The 18,912-nt window shown below is 43.4% G+C and overlaps 1 protein-coding gene across 2 annotated transcripts in view; it reads left to right on the forward strand.

The window, feature by feature from the left end:
* Atp9b (ATPase phospholipid transporting 9B (putative)) overlaps window positions 1–18,912 on the forward strand; it is a 220,528-nt gene that overhangs the window by 190,143 nt on the left and 11,473 nt on the right. For both annotated transcript variants that reach the window (XM_060376990.1, XM_060376991.1), the window contains exons 16-26: window positions 128–289; window positions 927–1,019; window positions 2,997–3,080; window positions 3,874–4,044; window positions 8,078–8,176; window positions 10,520–10,609; window positions 12,666–12,810; window positions 13,067–13,131; window positions 13,882–14,037; window positions 14,222–14,286; window positions 16,735–16,843. In XM_060376990.1, coding sequence (XP_060232973.1) covers window positions 128–289; window positions 927–1,019; window positions 2,997–3,080; window positions 3,874–4,044; window positions 8,078–8,176; window positions 10,520–10,609; window positions 12,666–12,810; window positions 13,067–13,131; window positions 13,882–14,037; window positions 14,222–14,286; window positions 16,735–16,843 — 1,239 coding nt within the window. The remainder of the gene's footprint in view (window positions 1–127; window positions 290–926; window positions 1,020–2,996; window positions 3,081–3,873; window positions 4,045–8,077; window positions 8,177–10,519; window positions 10,610–12,665; window positions 12,811–13,066; window positions 13,132–13,881; window positions 14,038–14,221; window positions 14,287–16,734; window positions 16,844–18,912) is intronic.

The raw sequence follows: 18,912 nt of genomic DNA on the forward strand, positions 1-18,912 counted from the left end.
AGAGCTCTCAAACTTGGCTTCTCTGCATCAGTTGCCCCCAGTGGGCTCTTTGTACACCAGTGTGCTGTGCTCCTCATCGTGTACCTTTCCCTAGGTGGTTGCTTCTCACATGTTCTCCTCTTCCCAGGTGGCACTGGTGCGATGGACAGAGAGTGTCGGGCTTACTCTGGTCAGCAGGGACCTTGCTTCCATGCAGTTGAAGACCCCCAGTGGCCAGGTCTTGACCTACAGCATCCTACAGATATTCCCCTTCACCTCAGAGAGCAAGCGGATGGGCATCATCGTCAGGGTATGACATGCTTGCCAGCTGCACCCACACCAGCTCTCCCAGCCAGTCTTCTGGATTTCCAGGAAGACACAGAAACTTCCCCCAGAAGACTTCAAATATTTTGTGCTTTATTATTGTTTCCTAAAACAACAACAATAGCAACAAAAAAACACAGTTAATAATGTATGAGCTGAGAAGCTGGTATGACTCCAGTTGATAAAGTCATTGTCCTATGACCACTGAGACAGAACAAATAAAAGGCATTAGTAATTGTTAATTACTGTTGGTTTGTTTTATCATCAACAGAAATTGCATAACATCATTTATTACTAATATATACCTTTATTAAAGTTACCCAGTACAAGTTATATTTTGAAATTCCATTTGCTAAATAGTGACCATTCTGTCACACTTGGGAAACTAGAGAGAATTAGTCGTTATGCTGCAGACCACATCTGAAGAATCAAAGTGCAGCATCTCGGGTGTTTGCTCAGTTTGGCCCTCACTGTGCTGGTGTTTAAGTACCATTTCTACCAAGAAAGCCCATGGTACATTCTCTAAGACCTGCTTCCTCCAGATCATCTCCTTTAGGCCAGGAGCTATTTACAGGAAGCAGTGCAACCCAGTGATCTCTGTGTTTATTTTCACCCTACTACAGGATGAATCCACAGCAGAAATCACATTCTACATGAAAGGAGCTGACGTCGCAATGTCCACCATTGTCCAGTACAATGATTGGCTAGAAGAGGAGGTAAGCAAGTTATTCTCAGCATTGTACAAAACGTCTTCATGAAGTTTAGTGAGCCAACGACAGAAAAGTAGGGGCTTTTCTGCCCTTGTAGCAGTAGTACCATTGGAAAGAGGCATGTTGTCACCATTTCAAGCCAGACATGGGTCGGTGGCCAGGGATAATATTACTTTTCCATTAAATTATTCTAAATACTTCCAGTTCCTTCCAAGGTCATATAAAGGCTAAGAACCCTGGTTAGTTATAAAAACTCTGCTTCCTATAAAAATAATTGCTATATTTGTTTAATGTATGAAGTGTGCAGATATGTAGTTCTGAAATAGCATTGGCTACATAACCAATTAGACATGTGTGTTTATTATGTAACAATATTGCGAGAAGACTTTTAATTTGTATTTTAATCTAATGCTAATTTGTTATCTTTAAAAAAAAAACAGAAAATAAGGTACATAGGCAGTCCTATATTATTATTATTCCTAAACAAATATATTTGTAGTTGGCCTTATGCAGTTATAATGTTTGCTGTTAAGGTGTACATTGATTAGTAATTGGGTTTCAAAGTAAAACTAAGGCTACTAGGGTTGTAGCCAGGTCTCCCCTGTACACGTTACTGCAGGTGTTTGCTCTCCTGTTCCACTGTCAAACCGCACTGATGGTCTGTCAGCGCCACAGCCACACCCGATATTCACGCTGGTCTTGGCAATATGAATCAATATCTCCTTCAGGGCACTTTGATTTAATCAGAGACATGAATAAATTAAACTCCCTGAAGACCTAGTAAAATGCCATAAAAATTACTTTTGGTCATAATGACATGCAATTAATTGTAAAATACTTGTTTAATTTATTTAGCTTTATGAGGTCAAATCAATAAATGTCTTGCCATAGACAGACAATGTCAGATCGCTGTTCAGAAAGATAACTTCATTAAAACCCTATACACATTTATGTGTTCACTGTGTTCAACATTGTATTTTCTTTCCAGAGATAAATCTTTTGCATCTTCACCACCAGTATGTTTGTTATAATTCTGTTGTAGCTTCAAAGCCTTTAACTTTGTCAAGTGCAAAGCAAAACAGCAGTTTAGCAAAATTCCTGAGGGTGTTTATTAATATGCATTTTGATTCAGGTTCCTTCAAGCCTTCCTCCTATCTATAGTATGGCAGGGACCCTTTGTTTGGAAGTTGCAGTGTTTGTTTACAAGTATAGGTGCCATGTCTAGCAGGGCAGTTGACGCCACTGGAGCAATTTAGATTTTTAAATGAGTCACCAGCTACCTTCAAATGCATGTGCCTAGAACACAACCAGCATTGCACCCCAAATCCCTTCACTTTGCCTTAGCCCCAGCCAAAACTTTCCTACTTTTAGTAGGGGAAAACTATTTTATCATAAATATTATGGTACTATAAATGGGGTTAACATATTTTTACACACCTATTGAATGTATTTCCATCTCCTGCTTATTATATAAATAGGATGATGATTCATCCAAGTCCTCCTCCTCCCTTGGCCAGTTAAGACCTGAGCCCCAAGCCTGGTGCGTAGGATGGGTGACCCTGTGTGATCAGCCCCCTGCATGTGTGTGGCATGTGACTTTACACCAAGGGACTAATGTCATTCCAGAAGAGCCCTGCTGAAAGCAACTTCTGTGGTGAACCTGAAGCAGACAGGCAACGCTGGGTTTTCAGGCGCACCCATCTTAGATCTTTATCATGTCTTCCTCAGTGGGGCAGTTGCAGTGGGTTGGGATAGTGGTGGGGATAACTTGAAGACACGTTCTGCATGCTTCCTCTAACTTCTCTAGGCTTTGCTGTAGTCTGTGTGGCCCTTGAAGTTCCTGTGCTTCCTTGTAGTGAGCCCGCAGGAAGTGAGGACAGTTCTGCAGCACTGCCAGAGAGTGCTCTTGAGGGGTCCCAGAGGCCCCGTTGCTCTCAGTTTAGGTATGCTGGGAGCTACAAATAGGCACCCCTTTCCTTACAGTGTGGAAACATGGCACGTGAGGGCCTGCGGACCCTTGTGGTGGCAAAGAGGACCCTGACAGAAGAGCAGTACCAGGACTTTGAGGTGAGTTACCTCAGTCCTTGCCACTCAAGCCTCTTCCTTCTTATGAGAACTTTGTTTTCTCACAAAAGTGCAGCCTTCCTATGTAGTTACAAGGCCAGTGTTTGTGAAGTTTGGGTGCACAGGCTGCCTTAGTTGATTGGGGGTCCTGTGATCCTCCCTACTCTTAGTCTGAGGAGGGCAGTGTCCACAAAGGCCAACAGTTCCATTTCCTCAGGAGAGGCTGAGTATGCTTCATCCCTCACAATATTCTCAGAAGTGCTTCAGACCTTGCAGACAGGCTTAGTTATCCAAAGCTCCCCAAATCCAAAATGCTCCCCAAGAATCTGAAGCTCTTTTAACATGATATCATTGTTCAGGATATATCTGACTCTTAAGTACTTCAAATTTACATACTAGAGAAAGTCAAACCAAAGCCAGGCATGGTGGTGCACGCCTATGATCCCAACACTCTGGGAGGCAGAGACAGACATATCTCTGTGAGTTCAAGGCCAGCCTGGTCTACAAAGGGAGTCCAGGACAGCCAAGGCTACGCAGAGAAACTCTGTCTCGAAAAACCAAAACAAACAAACAAACAAAAAAGGAAGTCAAACCAGATTTAATTTTTATGTAGTAAATGACTACAAATACTCAGAGCATGTACACATATATCACCTCTGATGCTAAGAGCCGATGTACGGCACACAGAGTTTACAGATGTTTACCTGCCCTGTGCCCTCAGCTGATACAGTACAACTGTGTAAGTCATACACATGAAACATGTACATACTTGTATACCTGTTCCCTCTAACCTCAGAGCCGATACAGTCAAGCCAAATTGAGCATCCATGACCGGACACTGAAAGTAGCTGCGGTTGTTGAAAGCCTGGAGAGAGAGATGGAGCTACTGTGCCTCACTGGGGTGGAGGACCAGCTGCAAGCTGATGTGAGGCCCACACTGGAGATGCTGCGCAATGCAGGGATCAAGGTACAGCCTGCAGCCTCTGACTGCCTAAACTGCTTTCTCATTGAATCAAAGTAACACAGCGTCCCTACGGCAGACTTCTCCCTGGCTCTCCTAGTCTTTTGAAGCAGGGCTCTGACCCTGTTCCTCTCTGTGACACATGTACTTCCTGAGGACATGTCGTCTCAGAGCCTGTCAGCATCTAGCAGGTGTGCACAGTCTGTGTTCAGCCACTTGCCTTGGCAATTGTTTCCTCACCTTCTGTTCACCATCAAAATCCTGCACCATCAGAACTGAGCGTAAACCTTCCTGGAGTATCCTTAGTATTCCCCGTAACAAGATCACCTAGTTAAGCATCGGTGATCCTGGGTACATTCCACTGTCTGTACTGCATTCCAAGTGGCACTAGTTAGGGAGGTGTTTAGTGCAGGAGATACCCAGACGTGTGGGCTTTGACTTTCACCTCACATGCTGAATATCGTCTGCTGGAGAGCTGAGGTAGACAGAAGCCAGGTGTTAGGCAGGCTCTACTCTGGTCCGCTGTGCTTTGGAAGCAGTTTGTGTCCATTGCCACAGAGTTAGAAGGAAGGGCCTACAGCAAGAAGCTACTCTTGCACAAGCGCAGCACTGTATCTGTCCTACATGGTTGTCCAAGAATGCAGATTCGGGGCAGAAGGGCTTTTCTTGCTGCACTGCTCATCGGCACACATGAGTTCTCCACTGGCCGCTCGTGGCCACTACATAACTCTCAGGGGACTGCCTTCTCTCCAGGTCCTTCCCTTCCCCACATAGCACCAAGCTTCTCAGTTGCTCCCTTCTGCAAACCTACAGTTGGAACACAGTGTTTGCAAGAGTCCAGCTGACATCTTGTCCATCCCTTTCCCAGTGGTGTTGCTTTCCAGGGTAGCATTTGCACTGGAGACCGTTCTCCTTGCCTGCTGCACTGTAGTCCTCTTCCTCATTCTCATTATGGCAAAGTGTAGCTCTTTTAGTTGAAGTTCTAGTTTGGAGAAGCTGTGTTCTTGGGTTTGGGTTAGGGCTAGGGTTAGTGTTAGGGGTTAGGGTTGGGTTCTGTTAGGTGCTTTCTTAGCAACTTACAGAAGATTTATTTTGGCTCTACCTCAAGGATTTGAAATTGATTTTGAAGATAGCAGGGAAGAGTACCACTTGGCTTTAAAAGAAAAACGCTCCAGCTGGCTGAGGGAGACAACGTAAAGGAAGGTCAGAGGCTCAGCAGTGTGTGGCTCAACGTTGATTGTCCACCTGGTTTTGCACGTGTGAGCAGAGACTGGCCAGGTGTGCTGTCAGCGTTAGTGGGAGCAGACGGCACACAGTGAGGCTGCACCCTTGTCAGAGCATCACCAAGCCAGAGCTCACAGCTGCTCACACTCAGCAGCTCAGGTATCTAAGCTCAGTTATTCCTGCAGCCACGATGCCAGGTGAAGAAATGCTTGGTGAGGAGCAGGTGAACTGACTGTTTTCAGATAACCTACATCTATTTCATGACTGTGCATGCAGATGGTCACTATTAAGGTGGTAACGTGCCTTCATATAGAGCTTCGGGTGTTTGTATGTCTTCTGGGCTGAAGTGCATCTGACCTGTCTCTATAGGCCTTGCACTCTTGGCTCTTCTGCATGTACCACCTGACTAGAATCTGCTCTGAAGAAGGGAGCGTAGTCATTCGCAGCCTGTTTCATGGTGTTTCCTGAATGACAGGGTGCTCAGCGGTGGTAGTGCACACGGGCTTCCTCGGCTTGTCAGAGGAATATTCATCGTCAGAGGTGTAGTAAAGCTAATGAAAGTATCTGATCAACAGGCAGCTGGTCAGCCACTAGAGTAGTCAGGATGCCATGCAGGCTTTTCTATTTCCTGTTTCCACAAATACATCTTTCTACCTGATAAAGAATCTGAGAGACTCCCATAATGATGAAATTAGTAATGTTAGGTTTTTTTTTTCCTCATCTATATAAATGCCCTGATTATTTTACTCCTTTATATTCATGAGCTGTTAAAAGTTTTTCCACTCACGATCCCTTTTTGCCTGAGAGACTTTTTTATAGGGTCCAAAGTCAGTGAGTCTCAACCTGTGGGTCGTGAGCTCTTTGGGGATCTCATAGTAGATATTTACACTATAGTTCATAACAGCAGTACTTCATAAATTACTGTTATGAAGTAGCAATGAAATAATTTTGTGTTTGGTGTCATCACAACATGAGGAACTATATTAAAGGACTACAGCATTAGGAAGGTTGAGAACCACTGATCTAAGAATATACAAAATAGAAATCATTTACTGACAATAAATCATAAAGAAATTTATTTTTTAAAAAGCCTTTAAACATATGATTTTACGATTCATTAAAGGCAAAAGTAAATTTACATACAAATGAGATTAATGTCATTTTATTTTAATATAATGAATTAGTCTTGGCTGAATATTTGATACAGCAATATGTATAGAGCATCTTCAACACAGCTATTTTATTTATAATTGTGAATGCCACTTTGCATAAATACATGGTGAGGTGGGCAGCAGTTTATTTAGGACCATTTAAAAATTGGGAATTCTTTTTTTTTTTTTTCTTCAATGCAGTTTATTCAGAAACCTTGAACAATCCTCGGACCCTGGGGAAAGCCAGCCCACAGCTTAAATAGCCTCTGGGTAGCCAACCCAGGCGTGCCACGTGGGCAATGCAGATAGGTCCACATACATGGAAGCAAGCCAGATCCTCAGCCTTAGCCAAATGTGGAATTGTTCGTGACAGAGAGCACTCACCATCGGGAAGGTGGAAGACGGAAACCAGCTCCATCTTTAAGGCATAGCATTCCGCAGCTCTCTACAGTTCAAATTGGGAATTCTTTCCCAATACCAAACCAAAATTGATTGAACAGTTTTTATGAAACCCACATCAGCAATCCAAGCAACAATTTTTAAAATAAAACATTCTGACACAACACTATCTAAACATATAATAAACACGTAGGTCCTGAGGAGTGGCAGGAGCACAGCATTAACAGTCTTTGTTTGCACAGTAAAACCATTATGGTTTGAGAGCAGAGAGAAAACTTTGTACAGTAAGCTGCCGCAGCTTATAACATTCAGTAGTCTGAAGTCTGAGGCACGGAATTCCGGACAGTGTTCACAGATATGGCGTACCGCGGGGATACACAGTGCAGAGTGCAGACCCAAGGCTGCATCAAGTCCTGTGCTGCAGCCCAGCAAGCCCGGCCAGAGCACGGGGTGTTCTCTATGAGTTTGACTGTAACCCTCACTAGTAGTTCTTATGTGACTGCATATGCAGTCCTGACCTATATGAGCGTGAAATAATTCACAGTGCGTCTGTGTGTATGCAGTTCTTAACGTTAGAGGAGCAGTTTGATTCCTTACTAGATAAAAGTACATTTTGGCTTGTCCATGGTCCATTGGCCCATTTGAACTTCACTCCCAGCTGAAGAACTATATTGAAATAAAGGTCTATGTGGTCCTCTGGCTCTGTGCTGCCTCTTCATGTCTTCAGGCTTCCGCTTTAGCCTCAGCCATCTGACTTGTCCTCTCTAAGCAAATTAGTCCTTTTTTTTTTTACTGTACAAAACACACAATCATAGTTGCCTTTTAGCCACACTTAGGTACACAGTCGAGTTCATGAAATGAACTCACATTTTTTTGCGACCATGGCTGTCACTGTCTATATAACTCTCCTTCTTCCCAACCTGAAGCTTACCTGCTTAAGCTCCCATTCTTTGTCCCTATGAGTTTGGCCTCTATGGACACATCATATATGTGGAATTCAGAAGCAGTGTTTGTCCGTTTGATCTAGCTGGTGTCATTCAGCATAACATCCTTGAGGACCCTAAGTCAGAATCTTTTTCCATTTTAAGGATCAGTAAAGTGGCCACCTTTTATTTCTCCATTGGTCTTGATGTGCTCTTGACTTTCTTTGCCTCATCCCTATTGTGGAAGTCCTGTGAATGTGATGTACAAACATCTGTGCACAGAGATGCTTTAAAGAAATAGAGTTGCAGTATTGAAGCTTACAAGCTTAAATTATTTCATAGATTTGGATGCTAACAGGTGATAAACTGGAGACAGCTACTTGCATTGCCAAAAGCTCACACTTGGTGTCCAGAACACAAGACATTCATGTCTTTAGACCAGTAAGTACATTTCTAACTCATTTTGAATTGTTAAGTGTTTTTTTTTAGGGGGGGGATGGCAGAGGGGGTTGTTGTTTCCTTTTGTGCTCCCCCCCCCCAGACATGGTGCATGGTGCTGGCTGTCCTGGAACTCACTCTGTAGACCAGGCTGGCCTTGAACTCAGAGGTCCTCCTGCGTCTGCCTCCCAAGTGCTCAGATTAAATAATGGATTGTGCTACGGCATCCAGCTAAATTGTTGAGTGTCTTATCTTAGAGTTAAAATGTATATATACTAATTGTTAGGTATCTTTTTTTAAAAATCAATGTTGGAGGGGTTTTTTCCTTATTCTATAAGCACATGTTGATTGGCTTTGAACCACATTTTGATTGTAAACAAGCTATTAAGTTGGAAAGCATTTTCCTCCTATACATTTCATATTGTTGTTACTCCCTCTTTTAAGTAGACATGCTGAATAATTTTCTATTCAACTTATAAAAAAGTCTGTTGCTTTTTAAACATATGTTCCCTATTAGCTGTTCCGAGGTACATACAAAGGTATGTATGTAGACAAGGTACATACAAAGGTATGTATGTAGACAAGGTACATACAAAGGTATGTATGTAGACAAGGTACATACAAAGGTATGTATGTAGACAAGGTACATACAAAGCAGAGGCAGCTCCAGACTGCTGCCATTTCAGATTAAAAGCTCTTCTCAAACTAGTGCAAAGACAGTGATAGAAGGGGTCTGAACTCATGTGCTTACTGTACATACTAGTAATGATGAGTTTAATTCAAACAAGAACTACAAGTTCCTTGGGTCATGATTGATGGTGGGCAAGCAGACACCATGTGTCTTTGGCTGTCTGAATAAAGTGCTTGCACCTACAGAAATGGTTATTTCAGTATCATTTACATGTAAATGTATTTTATTTTGAAACATCAGAATCGCAAATTATGCCCTGCAGACTAGTATTTGCAATTAAATTATTAATGCTTCTGATAAAACTTCCGATCAATTTTTGTTGACTTTTCAGAGTTATAGCACCACAAATTAAAATTTTCACAATAAAACCTACCTACTTAAAGATGAGTCGGAGATTAATTTGGACCATGTGAAACTTTTAATTTATTTCACTCCTATGTCATTTCTTTTATGCCTCATAAAATCTTCACAGAAAGCATGTGCAAAGCCAGTGCATTGATTCCTGGCATATTTTCATTCTAAAATTAGTCTTTCAAGATAATGGCTTGATTTTACCCTTTTAGACCGCCTGCTTCTTTTAAGCAGAAATGGATAGGATGAGTTGAAGCTCATGGCAGAGATGACAGAAGCAGTTCCATGGAATTATTGTATTAGTCCACCTATTATGAAGAAACATGTTTAAATAAAACCCCAATCTATATAATTTTGTCTCTTGATTGCTGTGTGAGAAAAGGAAACTCAACTTTCTTAGGCCCTGCCTGGTATTACGACTTATGATTCTCTAGGACTGTGTTTGTGATGTTATAAGCCAATGGTTTTCAATACTGCTCACACTCTTACAAAAGGCATTGGAAAGTCTGTGGTCCTTACGTTTTTATGAGAATGTTTTTGTAAGAGCAGTGTCGGCAGAGTACAGGGAATCATAAGAAAGAAGGGGAGTTAGTCTGATGGGGAAAGGATAGGAGCTCCACAAGGACCAAATATATCTGGGCACAGGGTCTTTTCTGAGACTGACATTCAACCAAGGACCATGTATGGATATAACCTAGAACCTCCACTCAGATGTAGCCTGTGGTAGCTCAGTAACCAATTGGTTTCCCAAAGTGAGGGGAACAGGGACTATTTCTAACAGGAACTCAATGACTGGCTCTTTGGTCTCCCCACCCCCGAAGGGAGGAGCAGTCCTGTTAGGCCACAGAGGAGGGCTTTGCAGCCAGTCCTGAAGATACCTGATAAAACAGGATCAGATGAATGTGGAGGAGGTCCCCCCTATCAGTGGACTTGGAAAGGGGCACGGTGGAGATGAGGGAGGGAGGGAGGGACTGGGAGGGAATGAGGGATCGGGACACGGCTGGGATACAGAGTTAATAAAATGTAACTGATAAAAAAATTAAAAATAAATAAAAAATTTAAAAAAAAAGTAAAAAAAAAAAAAGAGCAGTGTCCCTCTCGTACTTTCATGACCTCAGATCAGAAAGCAGTCCCTGTTAGAGATGCAGAGTCCAGAGGCCCTGGTTACAGGCATTCTCATCACAGGTTAAGCACCTTTAGGTTCTAAATATAGTTTATAATGGATCCTACCATGATTCCCAGAAAATGTCTTGTTTATTGCCTGCATTTTTCAATTGATAAAGCTATTTTTTCCTCAAATGAAGGTAACCAGTCGGGGAGAGGCCCATTTGGAGCTGAATGCGTTTAGAAGGAAGCATGACTGTGCACTAGTTATATCTGGGGACTCTCTGGAGGTAAGACTGAATGTGTGTGTGTGCGCGCCTGTCTTCTGTACATGCCTGTACATGTCTCTGTCGCAGGAGGTCAGACTGCGCTGTAACTGTGTGTGTCTTATCTCTGAGACAGGCCTGGTCGGTAATGTTCCATGTTCTATCTGACCATCTAAGACTGAGCTCTGGTTAAGTGCATGTCTGCCTTCCTTTCCAGACCATTGAGCCAGGGTTTCTTGAATGAACTCTACTCCTCGGCAGCCCTGGCATGGCAGTTGTGAGGGTTTTATTTTGTTTTACCTGTGTAGTATGTAAGAGTGCTGAACATTCAGTCATAAGGACATGTACTGGCCATGTCTGACAGATCCTCTGTGCCTTCCTGTTTAGAAGCTGCTTGAGTTGAGCAGTTCCAAGCCCTGTCCCGGGTCTGGGTCCCCTGCTCATTGTTAATAGTGTCAGCCTCAGTGGTCATGACAGTTCCACCAACAACATTTATTCTGTGTTTGTTCAAGCCAGTTTTTCCAGGTGTGTGTATGTGGGGCATATGGCTACCTGGGAAGAGGTGGTAGGCCCTCCAGTTAGCCTGTGGCATTATTCAGATTATCACAACCCTTCAGAGTATAGGACCCTAAACCAGACTGCAGAGAAAACCCAGTTTTTCCAGAGGCAACTGGCCAGTTGTGGTTAATGTGTGTGTGGTTCCGCTTCATGGACACTGGTTGAGGTAGCAGCTCCTCCGGTGCTTCCCTACTCCAGTCATCTGCCCTAACACACTTGGATCATGGGCCTCACATCATAGCATCAGACAGCATTGGCTCTAGTCTCTTCAGAGCCACACTCTGCTCTGTTAAGGTTTCCTAAGGTCTGTTTGATCCTTGCTGAAACAACACCTCATTCAGTCCTTGCTGACATATCCCAGCATGGCTAAATTATGACTTTGATCCCATCAGTGTCTAGTGATCAGGAGATGGCATTCACTTTTTTTATATTTTAATGTTACAAATAATCTTTTCTGTTTGTAAATTTTTTTATAAAATTTTTTTATATTCTGATATGTTCCAAAACATCTTGTAAGTACCTAACAAAAAGTACACCGCTTACATGAGATTATATGTTTTATAAATGAGAAATTCAAACCAAAAGAAAAAGAAAACATGACTTAAGACAGTTATGGTGTGTAAAATTGAGTGCTGGGAGGCCCCCAAAGCAATTCTTAAACAGCTTTAGGCACCTTCATCCCCGACCAGAGTGAAAATAAGAGAACGTGGGTGGTCACAGGCCCTGATGAAACAGGTAGAAGCAGGTTGCACAAATTGTGGCTGCAATTAGAGAAGGAAGTTTTCCACAGCTCCTGGCAGAGAGTTCATCTTCTACCACTACCACCACCCCACGAAGCTGGCAGCTAGGCTCTGGTCTCTCAAAAGATAAAGCTTCAGTTGGAAGCCTTCTGGGCTACATGACCTGAAGACCTGCTCTGCCAGGACCTGTGCTTCATGGTGGAAAGTTAATGAGACTCTATACCCTATAGACAAGCCTGTGAAATTTAGGGTTTCTCAAGCAGGGCAGGGAGCTAAGGAACTGGAACTGACACTTTGGAAGGGCCTGAAGTATCTGATAACATGGGACAAAGATCTCCATCAGCCGCATGCCTTGGAATCCCTGAAACCAAAACAGGGATATAGGTGAAAGATGTTTGCACCCTGGCTCCAGAGACAGACACACATCTTTTGGTGTTATCAGCCTGGAAACCCTTCAGAATGTCCTGTGGCCACTGACCCTAGCCTCTTCCTGAGACATTCTCCAGCCACAATGCACACCTTTAGGAGACCTTGTACTCTTTCCCACTAGGGGCCTGACCACCCCTGCTCATCTTCCCATCTCTCTCTCCTGTACAACTGAGCTGTCTGCCCCAAGACAGGTTAATGCTATAAACTTGTCCCCCACCCCCATATAGTCCCAGATAAGACTCCTAAAATGCAAGTATGTTTACTTTAAGACTGAGGCTTTCCCACAATTCTGCTTACCTCTGCTTGAGCCCAGGGTTGTGTGTTGACAGTAAAGTCACAGCACTGTCTCCCAGGTCTGCCTGAGGTACTACGAGCATGAACTTGTGGAGCTGGCCTGTCAGTGCCCTGCTGTGGTCTGCTGCCGCTGTTCACCTACCCAGAAAGCCCACATTGTGACCCTATTACGCCAGCACACCAGAAAGCGCACCTGTGCCATCGGTGAGTCCACCCAGCTTCAGCCATGCTATGGGTGGGTGGTGGGATAGTATGCCACCTTCCTGTCAACAGTGAAATTGTGACAAACACCCAACTTTTCAACATTTACGAGCAGATTGTGTTATGTCTCTGAAATTGACTTCATCTGCATTACAGGAAATTCTTAATAGTCCCTAACAGTAGTCTAAAACACAAAACAAAAAGGAAGCATAGAATGGAAAGATGTTTTATTTAATCTCTAACTTTTGGTGTCTCTCAGGTGATGGAGGAAATGATGTGAGCATGATCCAGGCAGCTGACTGTGGGATTGGGATTGAAGGGAAGGTAGGTTTGGGCTTTTGTCACACACATACAGCTCCATCGTCACTAATCTGCTGCTGCCAAGCCCCATCCCAGAAAGAAGAGTCAGCCTGTCCTTCTGTTCTTCAGGCCCTGCCACGGCATGTTGGTAAACAGTAGGAAACAAGCATCCTTCTTAGCTGGGAGTGTCTTTTGTCTTTAGTTACTCTTTCAGGTCCTTTGTGCTTTTGACCCATGCTCAGCGTTGCTAATTCCCCTGTGTATCTTACATGGGCCTCCCCTAATACCTCAGTTCCTCTCCCCTGCTTTATGTGCCTTATTCTCTGTGTACATGTCCCTTTCTCCTGCCAACTTGAATTTGGCTTTTCCCTTGGTTGCTCTGTTCAGTATACTCTCTTTCATAATAGCTTTGAAAAATAAGAAGTAGATTGTTTTTGCAAATATGAGTTAACAAAGGTTGGCAGAATTGTCTTGGAGAAGCCTGGGACCATGCGATGAGGTAGGCCTTCTTTAAAGCTGTGCCACGCCTTCCCTTCTTGTTTCCTGTGTTGCTGATAGAGCAAAGCCTCTTCCTTCTTGTGAGCAGCAGCTGACATCTGTCATGTGCACAGGCTCCTCTACCTCACCCACACTGTCTGAGCAGACAGATGGATAGCATGCTGGGCAGAGCTTTGGGTGTCAAGCAGTGCTCTTTAGCTCATTTGAGCTCTAAAGCTCAGCTCTGTGTAGTTCTCAGGATGTGATGTTTCTCAGAGGCTCTTTGTGGTTCTGCAGGAGGGGAAACAGGCCTCACTGGCAGCGGACTTCTCCATCACACAGTTCAGACACATCGGCAGGCTGCTCATGGTGCATGGGCGGAACAGCTACAAGCGCTCTGCAGCACTTGGCCAGTTTGTCATGCACAGGGGTCTCATCATCTCCACCATGCAGGTATCAAGCCTATGCCCAGCATGCCACAGCAGGCAGTGACTTCTTTGAGGACTGTGCCATTATTATGGGAGGTGACCCCTGGGCGTACTGAGTGTCGTATTGTAATGAGACCCCTGCATGGAGATGGTGTGGATGTGATGACTAGTAGCAGTTGTATTTAACTTACAGTGTTCTCTCTTTTAAGGCTGTGTTTTCTTCAGTCTTCTACTTTGCGTCTGTTCCGCTGTACCAGGGATTCCTTATGGTAGGGTAAGTGAAGCGGGTGTTCTCAGGGCCCTTCAGCCTCATTTACCTGACAAGTTTTTTCAGAAGAAGACATGGAGAATATTAAGCGGTTCTCAAGGGGTTCTGTGTAATTCTTTGCATATAAGTATTTGCATAGAAGCATGACTAACTGCTATGAAATCGCAGGTTGACTTTGAAGGAATTTGAGAAATACCTGTACACTTATACCTGTGAAGACTATGCTGTATTTCTCATTATATTTTGTTTTCCTGGGGGAACCATAATTTGTGTCAGGAACCACAACAGATCTGAGGTTTTATGAAAGGGCCCTGTAGTACAAGGAGAGGGGCAAAAACAAGGGGCAGGCATATGCCAACACTGCCATTAGCAGTGAAGTGGGCAGGTCATAGTTGCAGACCTCCGAGCCTGCCCTTGTCCCAATGGGGATATGAATTTACCATGAAGGGAATGGGACCAGCCACCAACCAGGAAATAAGGGATAGGAAGCACTGGGATGTCTTCTTAGTCTTGGGAGAGACATGACTAGTCTGTCCCTAGCAGCAACAAAATCCTGCATTCAAAAACACCCACTGAGAGTTCCTGGACAAGTGCTTCAAAAGCATATTGTACATGTGCCAAGATTAAATTGCCCACCAAGTCTGAAAAGGAAGACTCTCTCTAAGTAAGTAATGGTAATTCAGGACCAAGCTGAATCAGACTGAAAAGGATTGGGCCAGGTGCTGTCCTCCTCTGCAGTTGCTTCAGCACCTTTCTCCGTGGTATTCGGCTACCCTCCTGACCAGTAGAGACAGACAAAGAAGCTCTCTCACCTGCAAGCTGATATAAGTACAGCTAAGTGCTTGTGACCCCTCCCAGAATTCCTAATAACTTTAGTCAAAAACAGGGGAGTTGTGTCTTTGTTAAATGTGAGGAGGTCCTGTGAGTCATGTGTCCTCAGTCAGAAGCTGCTATCCATGGTGAATGCTGTGTCTCTCTGGACTTTCTGCCTTCTTCCATCTCACTGCATCACCAAAACAGAAACTACAGCTGTTACTTTGCCTCCACATGTCTCTTCCCACAGCAAAGCCACCCTCTTTCAAGGATCTGTGTATCTTATTGGGTCCACCCAGAGAATCTATAATAATGTCTCAGTACATAGCTCAATCATGTGAAATGCCTACACACTGGTGCTGGCAAGGAGAATGTGGGCTTCTGGGAAACCAGTGTGTTTCTGACAATATTAAGTGGCATAATCAAGAAAAGGAAGGCCTCACATCTCAGACCCAAGTGTGCTTGCTGCCTTCCACCATCACTGGCTATTGCCTTGATCTCCTAGCCTGTTTGATCCAACAGGAAATAATAATGAGGACTTTCAGGTACAGATGGGCTTGGCAAGCACTTGGCACAGTGCAGGTAATCAGGCATGAAAAAGAAGCCAAATTAAGTATGCCTCTGTGTGTGACTAGAACATTCTCGTGATGATCTATCCCAAAGAAGTGACACCTTATCTGCACAAATTGGGATAAGCTGAGCACAGTGGTGCATGTCTATAAACAATCCCAGCACTTAGGAGGCTGAGGCAAGACAAGTTGAGGCCAGCTGAGGTGATGTGGTGAATTTCAGTCCAGCCTTGGCTACAGAAGACCCTGTCCCCAAAAGGAAGGGGACTGGATGTTTATGCCAATTTATTTACGATTGGGACTAACAATCGTAATTGTTAGTAATTAGTAATTAGTCCCTCAAATTGGGACTAACAAAGATGTGATTATACGAACAAGTGGTTCAATAAGTGTGGCTTATCCACCATGAGACACCGTTCAGTTGTAAGGAAGGGACTGTGCACAGCCATAACCATAGCCACAGCTGAGATCTCCAGGACATGGCACAGAGTCTGGAAAGCCATCCTTAAGACTTACCGTCTAGCTAAGTCTTCACAGTAGCCATGAAAAGACAGGGAGAGAGAATGAGTTAGGTATCGGGCTTGAGGGGTGAGTGTATTCGGGTAAAGAAAGTTAAGGTATCTCTATATTAGGTGGTGCATGTGAGTCTGCAGGGATCGTCCCAAGTTTTAATGAGAAAATTGGACACAGTGATACAACACCGTGTAATTCAAGCACTCAGGGGGCTGAAGCAGGAGGATCTCAAGTTCAAGGCCTGGCTGTGAGAACACTGACTCGAAAACAAACGTTTAATAAGAAAACTCTTATGTTAAATGGATGCTTCTCTGTGTTTGTGGTTTAAACACAGTCTGTGTTACTAACAGTACCCAGGCTCCAGAGTAATCTAAATTGATTGCTGCCTTGAGGATTTGGGGTTATTACATATATATTTTGTTTGTTTGTTTGTTTGTTTTGTTTTGTTTTGTTTTCTGGGTTTTGAGTCTTTGACTTACCTCTGATCATAGAACTGCGGTCACATTTGTGTCACAAACATTCATCAGGCTAACTCAACTTGGTCTTCTTGGTTTTCTAGGTATGCAACTATCTACACCATGTTCCCAGTGTTCTCCTTAGTGCTGGACCAAGATGTGAAGCCAGAAATGGCAATTCTCTACCCAGAGCTGTATAAGGACCTCACCAAGGTAGGACCCCAGTGGCAGCCTCATCCAGTGAGAACACACTAGAGCTGGCCAGGAAAACAGAGACAGCCTCTGTGCTAGGATAGCATACAGCCTTGCATGTGGCAAGCATAACAAAATGTGTTTGAAATATTGTTTAAGAAAGAAAGAGAGAGAGAGAGAAGGAAGGAAGGAAGGAAGGAAGGAAGGAAGGAAGGAAGGAAGGAAGGAAGGAAGGAAAGAAAGAAAGAAAGGAAAGAGAAGGGAGGAAGGAAGGAAGGAAGGAAGGAAAAGAAAGAAAGAAAGAAAGAAAGAAAGAAAGAAAGAAAGAAAGAAAGAAAGAAAGAAAGAAAGAAAGAAAGAAAGGAAAGAGAAGGAAGGAAGGAAGGAAGGAAAGAAAGAAAGAAAGAAAGAAAGAAAGAAAGAAAGAAAGAAAGAAAGAAAGAAAGAAAGAAAGGAAAGAGAAGGGAGGAAGGAAGGAAGGAAGGAAGGGAGGAAGGAAGGAAGGAAGGAAGGAAGGAAGGAAGGAAGGAAGGAAGGAAAAGAAAGAAAGAAAGAAAGAAAGAGAGAGAGAGAGAGAGAGAGAGAGAGAAAGAAAGAAAGAAAGAAAGAAAGAAAGAAAGAAAGAAAGAAAGAAAGAAAGAAAGGAAAGAGAAGGGAGGGAGGGAGCAAGGAAGGAAGGAAAGAAAGAGAGAAAGGAAGAAAGAAGAGAAAGAATTCTCAGTGTGATGTTACACATAAGATAAGAACTTAACAGGTGTTTTGAACCGTTTGTGACACTTGCATGGATTTAGCAGAGACATCCAGGCCCATGTCTTGATTATGATGAAGGACCCTCTTTAGCTGCAGCTCTGCCTGCCTAGCACTGTCACCTTGTGAGAAAAGCAGCCTCCTTTAACTCAGTGCCGAATTCAGCACTCTCTAGCCGGAGATCCCTAGAGTCCCTGACTGGTGGTGTCCTGAGCATTCCTAGGTCTCTAGTTGTGAGTTTCAAGATTACACTTGAAAAGTGGTTCTCAGTGTGTCTTTGACCTGGAGACATGTGCTGATCTGTGGGAATATTGCAAAGCATAGTCTGCCCAACAAAGATTGAAGCTGCTGCTGTGAAGAGGGCACACTCAGCTTGGCACTTTGCTTTTACGACTCCTGAGGAGGTTTGAAGCTGGCCTTGTGTGACATCAGCATATTCTTAAAGCTAGAAATTATGAGAATGAGGGTAGAGGAATAGCTGAGCTATGTACTTACAAATTGTTGTAACCAGACTTTTCTACATGGCTTGCTTTTCCTAAACTGGCACAGAGGAAAAAACAAACGAACAAACAAAAAAACAAACCTCGAATTAAATTTAGGTTGTCAATTAATAACCTGAAATTATCAACTCCAATTTTAAAGCAGTAACAATATGGTATAGTGAAGAAAGAATTAGACTAGGTGTTCAAGGAATGATTTGCCAGCCTAGCTGACCATTGGCAGATTAGGATGTAGCCTAGCTAACTGCTAACAGACTAGAGTGTGATCCAGCTGACTGCTAACTAGCAGACCAGACTAGTTAGCTGACCATCAGCGTAACTCATACTTTGGGGGTTTCATGGTATTATTATAAGGACCAAGCTTATAAAACTTATAGCCTCTTAAATAGCAGTGAAGTGTCCATATAATTGTATTTTCAGATTAAATAAATCTTATAGTATAATGTAAGGTGTAAATGTCATCCATTATCATGATGATAATATGGCAATAGCTACCAGAAGAGATTATCTTAGATTTATACATATCAAAACTAGAAGGAACCGTTTGAGTCCCAAAATGAGACCATTGTGATAGGATCATAATAGAGTCAGAGAAACAAAAGCTACAGGAAGTTATTGCAAATGATCATAGTTTCTTTCAGTGGTTCATTTCTTTCTTCCCAGATATTCTGCAGATATTTGCTTAACAAAGGAAGGTGGAAACCAATTTTTGATACAAGTTTAGACACTCTCACTCCCAACCTCCACCCTTCTTAAATCTAGGAAGTCTGCCTCGCATTAGAGTTAGGACACTGCATCATGTTGCTCAGTGATGGCACCGGCCGGCCTACAGGCTAGGAGCGA

This window comes from Meriones unguiculatus, chromosome 2 (assembly GCF_030254825.1).
Source record: "Meriones unguiculatus strain TT.TT164.6M chromosome 2, Bangor_MerUng_6.1, whole genome shotgun sequence".
NCBI classification, from domain to species: Eukaryota; Metazoa; Chordata; class Mammalia; order Rodentia; family Muridae; genus Meriones; species Meriones unguiculatus.